This window comes from Pongo pygmaeus, chromosome 20 (assembly GCF_028885625.2).
Source record: "Pongo pygmaeus isolate AG05252 chromosome 20, NHGRI_mPonPyg2-v2.0_pri, whole genome shotgun sequence".
Classification (NCBI taxonomy): domain Eukaryota; kingdom Metazoa; phylum Chordata; class Mammalia; order Primates; family Hominidae; genus Pongo; species Pongo pygmaeus.
This window is the reverse complement of record NC_072393.2, coordinates 18,091,398-18,109,098: the sequence shown is the minus strand read 5'-3', so window position 1 is coordinate 18,109,098 and position 17,701 is coordinate 18,091,398. Positions and strand designations below refer to the sequence as shown.

At 51.4% G+C, this 17,701-nt stretch overlaps 1 protein-coding gene across 1 annotated transcript in view; it reads left to right on the top strand.

The window, feature by feature from the left end:
- Positions 1 to 17,701, top strand: part of UNC13A (unc-13 homolog A) — an 89,245-nt gene that overhangs the window by 11,656 nt on the left and 59,888 nt on the right. The window contains exons 2-8 of the mRNA XM_054465978.2: positions 623 to 652; positions 1,904 to 2,003; positions 4,147 to 4,264; positions 7,824 to 7,947; positions 9,309 to 9,382; positions 11,734 to 11,788; positions 14,882 to 14,917. Of these exons, the coding sequence (XP_054321953.1) occupies positions 623 to 652; positions 1,904 to 2,003; positions 4,147 to 4,264; positions 7,824 to 7,947; positions 9,309 to 9,382; positions 11,734 to 11,788; positions 14,882 to 14,917 (537 nt within the window). The remainder of the gene's footprint in view (positions 1 to 622; positions 653 to 1,903; positions 2,004 to 4,146; positions 4,265 to 7,823; positions 7,948 to 9,308; positions 9,383 to 11,733; positions 11,789 to 14,881; positions 14,918 to 17,701) is intronic.

Below are 17,701 nucleotides of genomic sequence, written 5' to 3'. Positions count from 1 at the left end.
TTCTTTGAGGCTTCCCCAAACCCTGGGAGCATTTGACATCGCAGACTGAGCTGGACAATCGAGGGAGAGGTCTTGCTGACCTGTCGGGGCTGGTGGAGTCATCAGAGATTGTCTTTATCCTCGCCTTCTTCTTCTCCACCTCCTCAACTTCCCCTCTTCTTCTGGGGCAATCCTGGAGGGCTTCCTGTACGAGGCCTCTCCCACCATCTGCCCAGCTCTTTCTTTCTAATCTTGTTCAATTGTGAGTAAAGGCACAGCTAGTTGGGAGCTTGGGGAGTTGGATGGGGACAGGGGATGGAGGGAGAGGAAGGGGCAGGGAATGCTCTCAGGGTCCAAATTTCCTTCCATGCTAGGGTTGCCTGTGCTCATCTGTCTGATGGCTTCTCTCTCTCCCTCTCATCCCTGCCTCCTCTTTCCTACCTCTCCTCCTCCCCTTGTCTCTGTCTCTGACATTGCTTCTATCTTTATCTTTTTTAACATCTGTCTGTTTTGCTTTTTATCTTTGCCTGTCTCTCCCCTTATGTCTCTATCTTGGTGTGTCTCTGAATCTCTCTGTATCTCTGCCTCTCTCCTCCCCACATCTCTCCCCATCTCCCTTCCCTATCTCTGTCTCTCTCCACAGTCAAAAAAGCCAAGTTTGATGGTGCCCAAGGTAAGTGGCTTCTCTTGCTGTCCTGTCCTGTGTTGTCTGTCTGTCTGTCTGTCTGTCTCTTGGAGAGACTGGGGAGGGAGTCCCAGCCCAGACTTAGAGTTGGGCTTTATGTCTTCTGAGCATCAGGAGAGGGGTCAGAGGATTAAATAGGGGAGGGGCAGCCATTGGCCTGGGGTCCCTGCAGTTTGTATGGGGGTCCCCGGGTCTCCCCAGCCATCCTTGGAGAGTCTGTAAGGGGTGGGGCTTGCCCTGAGCCAGTGGCTCTTCCCAGGGTCCTAAGAGGTAGAATGGGGACTCTTAGATGGGGCTACAGGTGGGAAAAATGAGGCTCAGAGAGGCTAAAGGAGTTTCTTTCTTTTCTTGGTTTTTTTTTTTTTTTTTTTTTTCTTTTTGAGACAGAGTCTCTTTCTGTTGCCCAGGCTGGAGTGCAGTGGCGTGATCTTGGCTTACTGCAACCTCTGCCTCCGGGTTCAAGCGATTCTCCTGCCTCAGCCTCCCAAGTAGCTGGGATTACAGGCGCCCTCTACCACGCCCGGCTAATTTTTTTATTTTTAGTAGAGATGGGGTTTCACCATGTTGGCCAGGCTGGCCTCAAACTTCTGACCTTAAATGATCCGCCCGCCTCGGCCTCCCAAAGTGCTGGGATTACAGGCGTGAGCTACCGTGCCCTGCTTTTTTTTTTTTAATTTTTATTTTTTGAGGCTGGAGTGCAGTGGTGCAATCATGTCTTACTACAGCCTCAACCTCCCAGGCTCAAGCAATCCTCCCACCTGAGCCTCCCAAGTAGCTGGGACCACAGGCGTGCACCGCTGCACCCAGCTAATTATTTTTTTGTATTTTTTAGTAGAGATAGGGTTTTGCCAAGTGGCCCAGGCTGGTCTTGAACTCCTGGGCTCAAGCAATCCTCCCGCCTTGACCTCCCAAAGTGCTGGGATTATAGGCATGAGCCACCGCGCCCAGCCTGCAGAGGGGGTTTCTTACAGTCAGTTTTGTTCCCCTTTTCTGGGACCTCAGTCTTTTTAGCTGAAAACCAATGGCATGGTCATTTCGAAGCAGCTGGATGAAGTATCCCAAAATTCCACGTCTCCCCGCACTGAGGCCCCTCCCTTGTACCCTGAGGGTGGGGTTGTGGGTTAGGGGGTGAGTGGCCCAGAAATTCCTGAGGGGATCACAGCAGATGGTCTAGAGCTTGGGAAGGGGCATTGGAGAGTCCCTGAGCCCCAGCGCTGACCCTTACTCTCACTGCCACAGAGAAATTCAACACATACGTGACTCTGAAAGTGCAGAATGTCAAGAGCACGACCATCGCGGTGCGGGGCAGCCAGCCCAGCTGGGAGCAGGATTTCATGTTGTGAGTCTGCAGCGTCTGGCATGACCTCAGCCCCCAGCATAGCCCAGCGCCTCACTGGCCCCCCAGGGCAGAGCTGGACACCGGGGAATCCCGGGTGACTCCCCTCTGTCCTCCCTCTTCCGTGTCCACCTTATCCCCTTCGCCTCCAAAACACATCCCCAATCCAATCACTTCCCTTGGTCTCCGTGGCCACCAGCCAAGTCCCTGCTGCCCGCCAGCCTCCGCCCTGGCCTCCTGTGCCATCCACCTCCTGCAATCTGTTCTCCTCCAGGCAGCCAGGGGGATATTTTTAAAACTGCAAATCACATCCTGTCGCTCCCATGTTCCAAACTTGTCCGTGGCTCATCGACCTCACAATAAAACCCACAGCCTTCCCCGTGGTTCCCACCAGGTTCTCGCTCTATGTCCCTCACCTGCTCCAGCCACACCCACCTCTGCCCTTTTCTCCAGCACTTCCCAGCTTGTTTTTGCCCCAGGGCCCTTGCACTTGCTCTCCTGTCCCCAGCTGGCTCTTCTCCTTCAGGTCTCAGCTTGTGTCACCTCCTCAGTGAAGCCCTCCCTGACCACCACCTCCAAGCTACAATTTCAGGGCATCATGCCTTCCCAGGCCTTGCCACCAATTTTGTTTGTTGTTTGCTTGTTTGCTTGTTTTGAGGCAGAGCCTCACTCTGTTGCCCAGGCTGGAGTACAGTGGCATAATCTTGGCTCACTTCAACCTCCACCTCCCAGGTTCAAGTGATCCTCCTGCCTCAGCCTCCCAACTAGCTGGGATTACAAGTGTGTGCCACCACACCCAGCTAATTTTTGTGTTTTAAGTAGAGATGGTGTTTCACTATGGTGGCCACGCTAGTCTCAAACACCTGGACTCAGGTGATCCGCCCACCTCAGCCTCCCAAGGTGCTGGGATTATAGATGTGAGCCACCTCGCCTGGCCAATGGATTTTTTTCCTCTTTTTTTTTTTGTTTTGAGACAGAGCCTCACTCTGTGGCCGAGGCTGGAGTGCAGTGGTGCAATCTTGACTCACTGCAACCTCTGCCTCCTGGCTTCAAGCTATTCTCCTGCCTTAGCCTCCCGAGTAGCTGGGACTACAAGTGCGTGCCACCATGCCAGGCTAATTTTTGTGTATTTAGTAGAGACCGGGTTTCACCATGTTGGCCGGGCTGGTCTTGAACTTTTAACCTCAGGTGATCCACCCGCCTTGGCCTCCCAAAGTGCTGGGATTACAGGCGTGAGCCGTGAGCCAACACGCCCAGCCAACAGATACGTATATCCTTTTTTTTGAGACTGAGTTTTGCTTTTGTTGCCCAGGCTGGAGTGCAATGGCATGATCTCGGCTTACCGCAACCTCCGCCTCCTAGGTTCAAGTGATTCTCCTGCCTCAGCCTCCCGAATAGCTGGGATTACAGACATGCACCACAACGCACGACTAATTTTGTATTTTTAGTGGAGACAGGGTTTCTCCATGTTGGTCAGGCTAGTCTCAAACTCCCAATCTCAGGTGATCCGCCCGTCTCGGCCTCCCAAAGTGCTGGGATTACAGGCGTGAGCCACCGCGGTCGACCATGTTTTAAAGATACATTCCTTAAGATAAATCTTTGGTGAACTGTAAATTCAGCGAATCTCACATTTCACCAAGTTTCCTGCTCCCCCGAATCCACATATGTCTAGGGCGGGGCCTGCAGGGAAAGTGCTTTGAGGTGGGATCATGTCCTCACATCATTAGATGGAGATGACACTGGGAAGGACAGAGGTGCCCCGAATGTCCTTATCCTGGGGGTAAAGGGAGCTATGGAGGGTGTTTGAGCCTCTTCCTCACTTACCCAGCATGGTCAGGGTTGGAGGGCCCAAGGAAGGGCTCAGAAAGATGAAGGTGCAGGCGATGTGTAACATCTGTGCCCACACCGTCCTTCCCGGCTTTGAATCCTGGTTCTTTTGTGATACCCCGAGCTCTTAACTTCCCCCACTGGCCTCAGTTTCCCCTCTATAAAATGAGAACCACCATGTTACCCTACCACCTAGGACACTCCCAGGCCTAGGTTTGAATTGCAGTATGCTGTGTGTTCTCAGGCAAATGAACTAACCTCTCTGGGCCCCCGTTTCCTCCCTCCTGCTCCCTCGATGCCCCCTCTCCTTTTTCCGCAGCGAGATTAACCGTCTGGATTTGGGACTGACGGTGGAGGTGTGGAATAAGGGTCTCATCTGGGACACGATGGTGGGCACTGTGTGGATCCCACTGAGGACCATCCGCCAGTCCAATGAGGTGAGTGGTGGGTGGCCTGAGGGTGAGGAAGGAGGAGTGCCTTGCAGAAGCCCAGAGACCAGTGGACTAAACAAGATGGGCATTTATCTCCTATCCCCTGACAACATCAATATAGACACTTGGGATTGCCACGAACCTTCCAAAGTCACTAGGGCCTATACACCTTCCATCTTGCTCTGCCTCTCTCTCCATGTGGCTTCCACCTTGTGGCCCCAAATGGCTGCTTTAGGCTCACCATTGCATCTTCATTCCAACCACGGAAAGGTGCTGGTGGTGGGGGAGGGGGGTGGTTCATGCACATCTCATTGGCCAGAACTTAGACATGTGGCCAACACCTTGCTGCAAGGGATTCTGGGAAATGTAGTCCTAGGCTGGAAAATGTAGTCCTAGGCTGCGCTACCCTAGGCACAGCTAAAAATGTATTACCTTGGAAGGAGAAAAGGGATAATGTACGCAATTAGCATTTTGTGTCCCAGATGGGCAGCAGCAGGAAGGTTACACCAGCTCATAAGAAGGTGCTAGGTAACAACCCTGGCCCCTCAGCCTGTGTATCATGGTCAGCAGGTAGTAGTGATGTATATTTTTTATTTAATTATTTATTATTGAGTCAGGGTCTCACTCTGTTGCCCAGGCTGGAGTGCAGTGGCATGATCATGGCCCACTGCAGCCTCGACTTCCTAGGCTCAAGTGATCCTCCCACCTCAGCCTCCTGAGTAGCTGGGACTGCAGGTGCATGCCACCACGCCCCCCTCATTTTTTTTGTATTTTTAATAGAGACAGGGTTTTGCCATGTTGCCCAGGCTGGTCTCGAACTCCTGGGCTCAAGCAATCCACCCACCTCAGCCTCCCAAAGTGCTGATATTACAGGTTAGAGCCACCACGCCAGGCCGTGGTCATGTCTATTCATCTGTCCCCACAGCCCAATCCCTGGCCTCCTGACCTTAAATCTCAACCCCTCCATGCTGACCCCAGGAAGGTCTTATTAGCTGGAGCTCTGGTCTGTCCTCCCCTGTCCATCTCCCTTAGGAGGCCCTTCAGATGGCACCTGCCCACTAGCCTCATCTTTCCCCACACTCCAACCTCCACCCCTCCCAGATTCTACCGTCTGAACCTTTGCATAATGTGTTCCCTGAGCTTCAAGTGTCCTCCTTTCCATCACCTTCTAAATTCCCATGTGCCCTCCTCCAGGAAGCCCTCTCTGACTTCCCTCTGGATCCTTTAGCCCTCCTTCCTCCCTCTGGGCTAGCTATGACCTCATGGGGCTGGGGGTGCCTGTGTCCAGCCCTGTTTCCCAGGGCTATGGGCTCCTCAGGGGCCAGGGTGATGATGGCTGGAGCCTCTTGGGGACCCTGGCATCACCCAGTATGAACCAGGCATAGAGGAGGGACTGGGGACTGTTTTTTGTTTGTTCGTATTTTATTTTATTTTATTTTTAATTTAATTTAATTTATTTATTTTATTTTATTTTACTTTGAGACGGAGTCTCGCTCTGTCACCCAGGATGGAGTGCAATGGCATGATCTTGGCTCACTGCAACCTCCACCTCCCTGGCTTAAGTGATTCTCCTGCCTCAGCCTCCTGAGTAGCTGGGATTACAGGCAACTGCCACCACACCCAGCTAATTTTTGCATTTTTAGTAGAGATGGGGTTTCACCATGTTGGCCAGGCTGATCTTGAACTCCTGACGTCAAGTGATCCGCCCACCTCGGCCTCCCAAAGTGCTGGGATTACAGGCGCCTGCCACCATACCCAGCTAACTTTTGCATTTTTAGTAGAGATGGGGTTTCACCATGTTGGCCAGGCAGGTCTTGAACTTCTGACCTACAAAAAAATTAGCCAGGAGTGGTGGCAGGCACCTGTAGTCCCAGCTGCTCAGGAGGCTGAGGTGAGAGAATGGCGTGAACCTGGGAGGCGGAGCTTGCAGTGAGCTGAGATCGCACCACTGTACTCCAGCCTGGGCGACAGAGTGAGACTCTGGCTCAAAAAAAAAAAAAAATTAAATTAAATTAAATTAAAATTAAAATATATAAAAGGAAGCCTTGAGGGAGACTCAAAATTCTCTCAATGGAGAGAATTTCTTCCACTTCTTCAAGTGTGAGGGAGGCCTGGTCACCTGGGGCAGCAGAAAGTGGATTCCACCGAAGATCATTCCCATTTGAATAATGAAAAGACTGAGGTTCAGGGTGGACCCCACTTGCTCAAAGGCTCATGTTCCTGAACCAGGGGAAATGGGCTCGCTCTCCTGCGGGATTTTCTCCCTGGATGATGGGAGGCTCCGGGGCTTTTATCTGAAGTCAGAGTCTCATAACATGTTATCAGGGGTGGGGAATGACCATTCCAGGTTGGGACTGCCCCTACATAACCCCTAGGGGGTCCCTCTCTGGGTCCTTTGCTCTGGGTTCCCTTGACTCACCATGTGGCCCTGGACTGAGACCTTCCCCTCTCTGAGTCTCAGTTTCCTCATGTGTAACATGGGGACACAGCCAGGCACAGTGGCATGTGCCTGTAGTCCCAGCTACTGGAAGCTGAGGCAGAAGGATCACTTGAAGCCAGGAGTTCGAGATGAGCCTGGGCAACATAGTGACACCCCATCTCTAAAAAGAAAGAAAGAAAGAGAGAGAAAGAGAGGAAGAGAAGGAAGGAAGGGAGGGAAAGAAAAGAAGAAAGAGAGAGGGAGGGAGGCAGGGAAGGAAGGAGAAGAAAGAAAGAAGGAAGGAAGGAAAGAAAGGGAAAGAAAGAAAGAGAGAAAGAAAGGGAAAGAAAGAAGGAAAGAAAGAAAGAAGGCAGGGAGGGAGGGAGGGAGGGGGAAGGGAAGGAAGGAAGGAGGGGAAAGGAAGGAAGGAAGGAAGGAGGGGAAGGGAAGGGAAGGGAAGGGAAGGAAGGAAGGAACAAAGGAAGGAAGGAAAGAATCACTGGTACCTGGGAGGCAGAGGTTGCAGTGAGCCAAGATCGCCCCATTGCACTCCAGCCTGGGCAACAAGAGTGAAGCTCCATCTCAAAAAAAGAAAAAAAGAAAAGGGCCGGGCGTAGTGGCTCACGCCTGTAATCCCAGCAGTTTTGGAGGCTGAGGCGGGTGGATCATGAGGTCAGGAGATCGAGACCGTCCTGGTTAACACGGTGAAACCCCGTCTCTACTAAAAATACAAAAAGTTAGCTGGGCGTGGTGGCACGCGCCTATAGTCCCAGCTACTCCGGAGGCTGAGGCAGGAGAATGGCGTGAACCCAGGAGGCGGAGCTTGCAGTGAGCCGAGATTGGGCCACTGCACTCCATCCAGCCTGGGCGACAGAGCGAGACTCTGTCTCAAAAAAAAAAAAAAAAAAGAAAAGAAAAAAGAGAGAGAAAGGAAGGAAGGAAAAGAAAGGAATAAAGGGAGGAAGGGAAAGAAAGGAAGGAAGGAAGCAGGGAGGGAGGGAGGGAGGGAAGGAAGGAAGGAAAGAGAGGAGACATGACTTTTGTTTTGGGGTAGGGGTGAGGGGGATGTCTCATGTGAGAGTAGGGGCCCTGGGGACTAGTGACCAGCAGATTCCTGACCCACACACCTCCTCCCCCAACCCCCAGGAGGGCCCTGGAGAGTGGCTGACCCTGGACTCCCAGGTCATCATGGCGGACAGCGAGATCTGTGGCACCAAGGACCCCACCTTCCACCGCATCCTCCTGGACACGCGCTTTGAGCTACCCTTAGGTGAGTACAGAGGCCCGGGACCTTCACCCAGCCCCAGCCCCACTTGTGGACTCACTCAGCTATTCCAGGAGAGTGAACAGGCCTGGGTAGGTCTAGCTGACCCTTCAGGCTGAGAATGAGGGTCCTTCGCCCCAGAGGAGAGAGAGTTTCTTGGGTTGCAGAGAACAGGGATGTGAACCTGCTGGGTGCAGGCCATGACCTGGGCCCCGTAGCTTCCCAGTGAGCTGCAAGTGCTTCACGACCCAGGGCGTTCAGAGTTGAGCTGTCCTGGCTGTTCCTTGGTGATGTCTGAGACTGCAACAGTGAGCTGGGGATAGGAGAAGAGACAGACAGAGACAGAGAGACAAAGAGAGACAGAGAGAGACATGTAGACAGAGGCTGAGAACAGATAGTCCCCTCTTCCTTTCCTGGAAGCACCTTGAGTCTCTCCACCTCATTCTTCTAAGAACCCATGGCTGGCCAGGCATAGTATCTCATGTCTGTAATCCCAGCACTTTGGGAGGCCGAGGGGGGAGGATCATTAGAGGCCAGGGGTTTGAGACCAGCCTGGGCCATCTAGTGAGATCCCATCTCTATGAAAAAGTTAAAAATTCACCAGGCATGGTGCTGGGTTTCTGTAGTCCCAACTATCTGGGAGGCTGAGGCAAGAGGATGGCTCAAGCCCAGGAGTTTGAGGCTTCAGTGAGCTGTGATTGTGCCACTGCACTCCAGCCTGGGTGACAGAGCGAGACCCTGTCTCTAAAAAAATAAAAATAAAAACAATGGGCTGGGCGTGGTGGCTCATGCCTATAATCCCAGCACTTTGAGAGGCCGAGGCAGATGGATCACCTGATGTCAGAAGTTCGAGACCAGCCTGGCCAATATGGAGAAACCCTGTCTCTACTCAAAATACAAAAAAATTAGCTGGGCATGGTGGCGCACACCTGTAATCCCAGCTACTTTGTAGGCTGAGGCAGGAGAATCGCTTGAACCCAGGAGGCGGAGGTTGCAGTGAGCTGAGATCGTACCACTTCACTCCAGCCTGGGCAACAGAGTGAGACGCTGTCTCAAAAACAATTTAAAAATTAAAAAATTAAATAAAAACAATGGCTTCCCCACCCTCGTAAAAGCTAGGAACCATCTCCTCTCATCCTCCAACTATTCTCCGTCCAGCTCTGGGAAGAGGGGCATCAGAGGCACCACGGTACCTCCCCTTCATCTCCATCCACCCTCCTGAGACCGCAGACCAGCCCACCCCTACTTCTGAGGCTTTGCCAAAGACCCCAGAAGCCAGGGCCCGGCTGGAGCTCAGTAGGCCTGGAGGATGGAGGCTGAGGGGCAGGGAGGGTCTTCCAGGTTCATGGACAGGGCTCTGCTTACAGACATTCCTGAAGAGGAGGCTCGCTACTGGGCCAAGAAGCTGGAGCAGCTCAATGCTATGCGGGACCAGGATGAAGTGAGTGTTGGGGTGGGAGGGGTCTGTTGCTTCCTTGTTTCTGTCTCTGTCTCCCCACGATTTTCACTTACAGATGCTGTTTCTCTCTGAGCTTGTCTTTCCCTGCATCTCTGTTTCTAACTCTTTGTAACCTGACTGCATCCATGACCCATGTAGCCCAGTCTCAAGACAATGATGGGGTCAAGAAACATGCAGAGGCCAGGCGCAGTGGCTCGCGCCTGGAATCCCAGCACTTTGGGAGGCGAAGGTGGGCAGATCACCTGAGGTCAGGAGTTTAAGACCAGCCTGGCCAACATAGTGAAACTCTGTCTCTACTAAAAATACAAAAAAAAAAATACAAAAAAAAAAAATTAGCCAGGCTCAGTGGCTCACACCTGTAATCCCAGCAATTTGGGAGACCGTGGCGGGCAGATCATTTGAGGCCAGGAGTTCGAGACCAGCCTGGCCAACATGGTGAAACCTCGTCTCTACTAAAAATACAAAAAATTAGCTAGGCATGGTGGTGGGCGCCTGTCATTCCAGCTCCTTGGGAGGCTGAGGTGGGAGAATCACTTGAATCTGGGAGGCAGAGGTTGCGGTGAGCCAAGATCTCGCCGCTGCACTCCAGCCTGGGTGACAGAGCAAGGCTCTGTCTCAAAATAATAATATTGATAATAATAATAAAATAAAATAATGTATTTTTCATTTGTGGGGTACATGTGCGGGTTTGTTACATGAATATATTGCATGATGCTAGGGTTTGGAATTCCGTGGCATTACTCAAATTGTAAGCACAGTACTCAACAGGTAGTTTTTTCACCCTTGTCCTGCTCCCTCCTTCCTCTCTTCTGGAGTCCCCAATGTCTACTGTTCCCATCTTTTTTTTTTTTTCTTTTTTGAGACGCAGTCTCGCTCTGTCACCAGGCTGGAGTGCAGTGGCACGATCTCAGCTCACTGCAACCTCCACCTCACGGGTTCAAGTGATTCTCCTGCCTCGGCCTCCCGAGTAGCTGGGACTACAGGTGTGTGCCACCACACCTGGCTAATTTTTATATTTTTAGTAGAGACGGGGTTTCACCGTTTAGCCAGGATGGTCTCCATCTCTTGACCTTGTGATCTGCCCGCCTCGGCCTCCCAAAGTGCTGGGATTACAGACGCAAGCCACGGCACCCAGCCTACTGTTTCCATCTTTATGTCCATGAACTCCCAATGTTTAGGTTGCACTTATAAGCGATAACATGTGGGATTTGGTTTTCCGTTTTTGGATGGATTCGCCTAGGATACTGGCCTCCAGCCACATCCATATTTGTGCAAACGACATGATTTCATTCATTTTTATGGTTGTGTAGTTCTCCATGGTGTATAGATACCACATTAAAAAAAAAATTCCAAGCTGGGTACGGCGGCTCATGCCTGTAATCCCAGCACTTTGGGAGGCCGAGGTGAAAGGATCACCTGAGGTCAGGAGTTCAAGACCAGCCTGGCCAACATGGTGAAACCGTCTCTACTAAAAATAGAAAAATTAGCTGGGCATGGCGGCATGCACCTATAATCCCAGCTACTCGGGAGGAGGTTGCAGTGAGCTGAGATTATGCCACTGCACTCCAGCCAGGGATACAGAGCGAGACTCCATCTCAAAAAAGAAAAAAAAAAAAAAATCCAATCCACCATTGATGGGCACCTAAGTTGATTCCATGTCTTTGCTATTGTGAGTAGCGCTGCCATGAACATACATGTGCATGTGTCTTTGTAGGACACTTTCTTTTCCTTTGGGTATATACCTAGTTGTTTGTTTGTTTTTTCGAGACAGAGCCTCCCTCTGTCGTCCAAGCTGGAGTGCAATGGCACAATCTCGGCTCACTGCAACCTCTGCCTCCCAGGTTCAAGTGACTCTCGTACCTCAGCCTCCCAAATAGCTGGGATTACAGGTGCGTGCCACCACGCCCAGCTAATTTTTTGTGTTTTTAATAGAGACAGGAGTTTTACCATGTTGGCCAGGCTGGTCTCAAACTCCTGATCTCAAGTGATCTGCCCACCTCGGCCTCCCAAAGTGCTGGGATTACAGGTGTGAGCCACTGCACCTGGTCCCTAGTATTTTTTCTATCTCCGTTTCTCACTTTTTCTCTGCCTCTGTCTCTGTCTTTCTCTCTCTGTCTCTCTCTCTCGTGTGTGTGTGTGTGTGTGTGTGTGTGTGTGTGTGTGTGTGTGTGTGTCTTTCCTTTTCTCTCTTACTCCCTGTATCCTTCTCATAGAGAAGGAGAGAATTTGGGAGGTAGAGGGAAGTCGGGATGGGACAGAACAGAGGACTGTCCTGGTCCCCTGGCCTTTGGCCCCTCTGAGAGAAGCCCTTTCTCCTTCCCCCACCCCTTCAGTATTCGTTCCAAGATGAGCAAGACAAGCCTCTGCCTGTCCCCAGCAACCAGTGCTGTAAGTACCTCTTGATTCTTCCTTGGGCATCAGCTGAAACCCTCATCCCTCCCCTACCCCATGACTGTCCTGTCTAAAGGCTCCTCCAGTCCGGAGATAGAAATCCTGAGAGTGCAGTGTCCACTTACAGTGTATTAGAAATTAGTGTTCTGAGGCCGGGCATGGTGGCTCACCACTGTAATCCCAGCACTTTGGGAGGCCGAGGTCAGGGGTTTGAGACCAGCCTGGCCAACAGGGCAAAAACCCATCTCTACTATAAATACAAAAAAATTGAACAGGCATGGTGGTGGATGCCTGTAATCCCAGCTACTCAGGAGGCTAAGTCAGGAGAATTGCTTGAACCCAGGAGGCAGAGTCTGCAGTGGGCCAAGATCATGCCACTGCACTCCAGCCTGGGTGACAAAGCGAGACTCTGACTCAAAAAAAGAAGGAAGGAAAGAAAGAGAAAGAGAAAGAGAAAGAGAGAGAAAGAAAGAGAGAGAGCGAGGGAGGGAGGGAGGGAAAGGAAAGGAAGAAAGAAAGAAAGGAAGGAAGGGAGGGAGGGAGGGAAGGGAAGGGAAGGAAAGGAAGGAAGGAAAGAGAGGAGTTCTGAGACTTGGGCTTGATGAAAGACAGAAAGACAGGAAGGAAGAAAGGAAGGAAGGAAGGAAAGAAGGAAGGAAGGAAGGAGAGTTCTGAGACTTGGGCTTGATTCCCACCCTGCTATGTGGTCATGGGCAGGCCAGTGTCCCTCTTCAATATTTAGGGGCCCTCTCTTTGAAATAGCGCATCTGACAGCCCCCTCACTCTGAGGGCTGTTGGAAGGATCTGGGACATCTAGAGACATGAAAAACACTTCGTAGATGCTTAACTTCCATTCATCAGATCCTGGATGAGGGCGTATAACTCATTCCACAAACTATTCACGGGGCCAGCACAAACCCTGAGCAGCCCATGTCAGATGGTGCAGACAGACACAGACAGAAGATCCTGCCAGCACATGTACAACGGGCCCAAGTACAACAGATGAAGGCTGTTTCACTAACCCATTTTCTTAGATGGAGAAACTGAGGCCCAAGATTTACCCAAGGCCACACACCTGGCAACTGGCAGAGCCAGGATTTGAACCCAGGTCTGAGGGACTCCAACTTTGCTTCCCCTTCTACTGCACCTTGTCTATTGATGATGATGATCACGTTCCTCTTCCTATTTCCATCAAGGCTGCAGTTGTCAAGGTTTTTTATCTTCCTGGGCCTTTGGACACTCAGATGCATCCAGACCAGGTCTTTTCATGGATGGAGGAGCTGTCTCCCTCCTTAAAATGACTTCCCATTGCTCTGTGGTGGAGGGGAAGTAGCAAATCATATAGCTTCAGGGCAGAGCTCCCACCTGCTGACACCAAAACCCCACTGCACTCTTTAGCCTCCTTCTCCTTTCCCTTTACTTTCTTCTCTTCTTCTCTCTTTTTTTTGGGGGGGGGATAGAATCTCACTCTGTCACCCAGACTGGACTGCAATGGTACTATCTTGGCTCACTGCAGCCTCTGCCTCCCGGATTTGAGTGATTCTTGTGCCTCAGCCTCTTGAGCAGTGGGGATTATTGGCACATGCCACCACGCCCATCTAATTCTTGTATTTTTAGTAGAGATGGGGTTTTGCCATGTTGGCCAGGCTGGTCTCAAATTTTTTACCTCATGTGATCTGCCCACCTCAGCTTCCCAAAGTGCTGGGATTACAGGTGTGAGCCACTGTGGCTGGCATCTTTTCCATTTGCTTTTCCATCATCCTTTTCTCCCCTCTCACAGCTTTCCCTGTATCTGTGTCTCCCTCACCATGTGTGCAGGAGAGTGGTAATGGAGCCAGGGTTGAGGAGGGCTTGGGAAACTCCAGCTGGGGTACCCTATTTCTACACTAACTTGGGGAGTGATATTGAGAAAGTTCCTCGGCTTCCCTGGCCAGGGAGGGGTCATCACTGCCTGGAAGGAATTGCAGACCCCTCCTCGGTGAATGGGGTCATTGAGAGGTTGCAATGGGGGCGGGGCCAGGCAGTGTGGAGGCAGGAAGGCAATGGCAGAGAGCCCCTGGGCAGATGGACTAGAGCCAGGGGCAGGTTCATTTTGGGAAGTGGAGACCGCCACTTAGTATTTACCCACAAGTCCTCCCTTGGAGTATTTTGTCACCCCTGTTTCCCAGAGGAAGCAGCCAATGGTCAGAGGAGCCAGGATTCTGGTCCAGGACATTTTTCTGAAGTGCCAGGTACTGCACGTGATAGGCACAGCTGGTTCTCGCCCTGGCCCTGATGCTCAGAGGCTGTGTGACTTTGGGCTGCTCACTCCATCTCTCTGAGCCCCATAGTTTCACCCGTAAAATGAGTAGAATAATAAAATCCACCCAACAGGGGTGTTTCAAACCTTAGGGTTTCCAATTTAGTGTGTCTTTCCTTATCCAAGAGCTGGGAGAGGAAAAGGGAGGAGACTGGGAGACTGCTAGCCCCAGACTTCATAGTCAGAAAACCCTGGGCCCAAATACCCATTTTGTTACTTCCTGACTGAGCCTTTCCTCTCATTGAAAACTGAGCCAGCCACAGTGGCTCATGCCTGTAAATCCCAGCTACTCGGCCTCACTTGAGACCACGTGTTTGAGACCAGCCTGACCAACATAGCAAGACTCCATCACTACACAAAAAAACAAAAAGAAAAACCACCAAGAACCAAAACATTAGCTGAACATGGTGGTGTGTGCCTGTAATCCCAGCTACTCGGGAGGCTGAGGTGGGAGGATCACTTGAACTTGGAAATTAGAGGCTGCAGTGAGCCATGATTGCACCACTCCACTCCAGGCTGGACGACAGAGTGAGACCCTGTTTCAAAAAAAAAATTAAAGAAAATAAATAAATAAACAAACAGGGATATCTACCTTCCTTCCAAGGTGGAGAGCAGAGACACAGCAAGTGTCAGCAATGAAAGTGATACTCAGGGAAGGTATTCAGGACAAGAGGGGCTCTTGGGGTGAGGGGAGCAGATGGGGAGAGTGAGGAGGACAGCAGGGGAGCCCCCTTCCTACACCCACCCCTCTGTCTGCTTCCTTTTATTATTTCTGCCCCTTCTCTTTGTAGGCAACTGGAATTATTTTGGCTGGGGTGAGCAGCACAGTAAGTACTCAGCCTGATTGATGTTCTGGGAGGCACATGGGAAGGTGGGCACCTTAGTGATCCCAAGGCCCCTCCCCACTACCACACAGGGAAGCAGGGAGCCTGTGACGAGCACGTGGGGGCCAGAGGGCTCGGCAAGACCCCTTTAAAGCTTTCCTGTACCCCGTTCATTAGTGCCTGTCTTGGGAGGCCTGCCGTCTGCTGGGGAGTGGGCACTGTCATTGGGGTGGGTTGGGGGGGTTTAGCGTGGAGGAGTGGACATTTAGACCAACAACCTGCCTGTCTCCAGCTGGGTACTGTGACCCCCGCACCCCACTCCCCCGTATAACCTCACCTCCTCTCCTGTAGCCCCTGCCTTTTGGTCTTCCTATCTTCCTTCTCCACTTGGAAATGCGTCCAGTGTCACTCAGCGGGTAGTAGGTGGGCGGGGTCTCCAACAGAAGGGTGGGCCAGGGACCTCAGGGAGATGTACACAGGGACCTCAGCACCCCCCCAGGGGTCCACCCACACTCACACCTCACCTTCCATCTTTATTTGTTCTCCCAGCGAAGAAGGCAAGCCACCCCCTCCCTAAATTAAATGTCCATTTTACTTTTCCTTTTTTTTTTTTTTTTGAGACGGAGTCTTGCTCTGTTGCCCAGGCTGGAGTGCAGTGGCATGATCTCAGCTCACTGCAAGCTCTGCCTCCAGGGTTCACGCCATTCTCCTGCCTCAGCCTCCCGAGTAGCTGGGACTACAGGCGCCCGCCACCACGCCTGGCTAATTTTTTGTATTTTTAGTAGAGACGGGGTTTCACCGTGTTAGCCAGGAGGGTCTCGATCTCCTGACCTTGTGATCCGCCCACCTCGGCCTCCCAAAGTGCTGGGATTACAGGCGTGAGCCAGCGTGCCCGGCCCTAATTAAATGTCCATTTTTCTACCTAACAGCAGTTCCCAACCTTTTTGACACGAGGGACCAGTTTCATGGAAGACAATTTTTTTATGGACTGGGGTTGGGGGATGGTTTCTGGATGATTCAAGCTCACTGCATTCGTTGTGCACTTTATTTTTATTATTATTACATTATAGTATGTAATGAAATAATGATACAACTCATCATCATGTAGAAGCAGTGGGAGCCCTGAGCTTGTTTTCCTGCAACTAGACAGTCCCATCTGGGGGTGATGGGGGACAGTGACAGATCATCAGGCATTAGATTCTCATAAGGAGCATGCAGCCTAGATCCTGGGCATGCACAGTTCACAGTAGGGTTCACGCTTCCGTGAGTATCTTTTTTTTTTGAAACAGAGTCTTGTTCTGTTGCCCAGGCTGGATGGAGTGCAGTGGTGTGATCTCGGCTCACTGCAGCCTCTGCCTCCCGGGTTCAAGTGATTCTCATACCTCAGCCTTCCAAGTACCTGGGATTACAGGTGCGTGGCACCATGCCCAGCTAATTTTTTGTATTTTTAGTAGAGACGGGGTTTCACCATGTTGGCCAGGCTGGTTGTGAACTCCTGACTTCAGGTGATCCACCTGCCTTGGCCTCCCAAAGGGCTGGGATTACAAGTTTGAGCCACTGCGCCCGGCCTCCTATGAGAATCTAATGCCACCGCTGATCTGACAGGAGGCGGAACTCAGGCGGTAATGTGAGTGATGGGGAGCAACTGTAAATACAGATGAAACTTCACTCGCTCACCCAACCACCGCCCACCTCCTGCTGTGCGCCCCAGCTCCTAACAGGCCACAGACCAGATCCATGCCCTAAAGAGCTGCTCCCTTTCTCCCATACCCTGCCTCTTCTAGAGAAATCCAGTCCTCTATTCTTTCTTTCCTTCTTTCTTTTTTCTTTTTTTTGAGATGGAGTCTCGCTCTGTCACCCAGACTGGCGTACAGTGGTGCAATCACGGCTCACTGCAACCTCCATCTCCGGGGTTCAAGCGTTTCTCTTGCCTCAGCCTCCCAAGTAGCTGGGATTACAAGTGCATGCCACTACGCCTGGCTAATTTTTGTATTTTTAGTAGAGACAGGGTTTCACCATGTTGGCCAGGCTGGTCTTGAACTCCTGACCTCAAGCAATCCTCCCGCCTCAGCCTCCCAAAGTGCTAGGATTACAGGTGTGAGCTACCATGCCTGACCAGTCCTCTATTCCGAGGATAAATCTGCCTCCTTCTCTCTCCTTCACCAGCTGGGGAGTCCTTCACTCCTTCCTCATATCCTGGTGGATAAACCTAACTCCAGGACCAGTGAAACTGTTGACAAACACTTTGGTCCACCACAATTTATCAAAAACAAGTTGGTTAAAAATCAATTTAGGCCGGCCACACTGGCTCACACCTATAATTCCAACACTTTGGGAGGCTGAGGCGGGAGGGACACTTGAGCTTCAAAGTCTGAAATCAGCCGGGCAACAGAGCAAGACCCCATCTCTACAAAAAAAAAAAGGCCAGGTATGGTGGCGCACCCCTGTAGTCCCAGCTATTCGGGAGGCTGAGGCGGGAGGATTGCTTGAGCCCAGGAGGTTGGGACTGCAGTGAGCCATGATTGTGCTACCCTTCAGCCTAGGCAACAGTGTGAGACCCTGTCTCTAAAAAATAGATTAAAATAAATAAATAAATAAATAAAATCAATTTTGCCAAAAAGAATGCTTGGCAGACAGGGCAAGCTCGATAACAAACTTGCCACAAACGAACAGTACGGTCAAAAGCAAAGATAGGCCGGGCGCGGCAGTTTACGCCATAATCCCAGCACTTTGGGAGGCTGAGGTAGGCAGATCACTTGAGGTCAGGAGTTCGAGACCAGCCTGGCC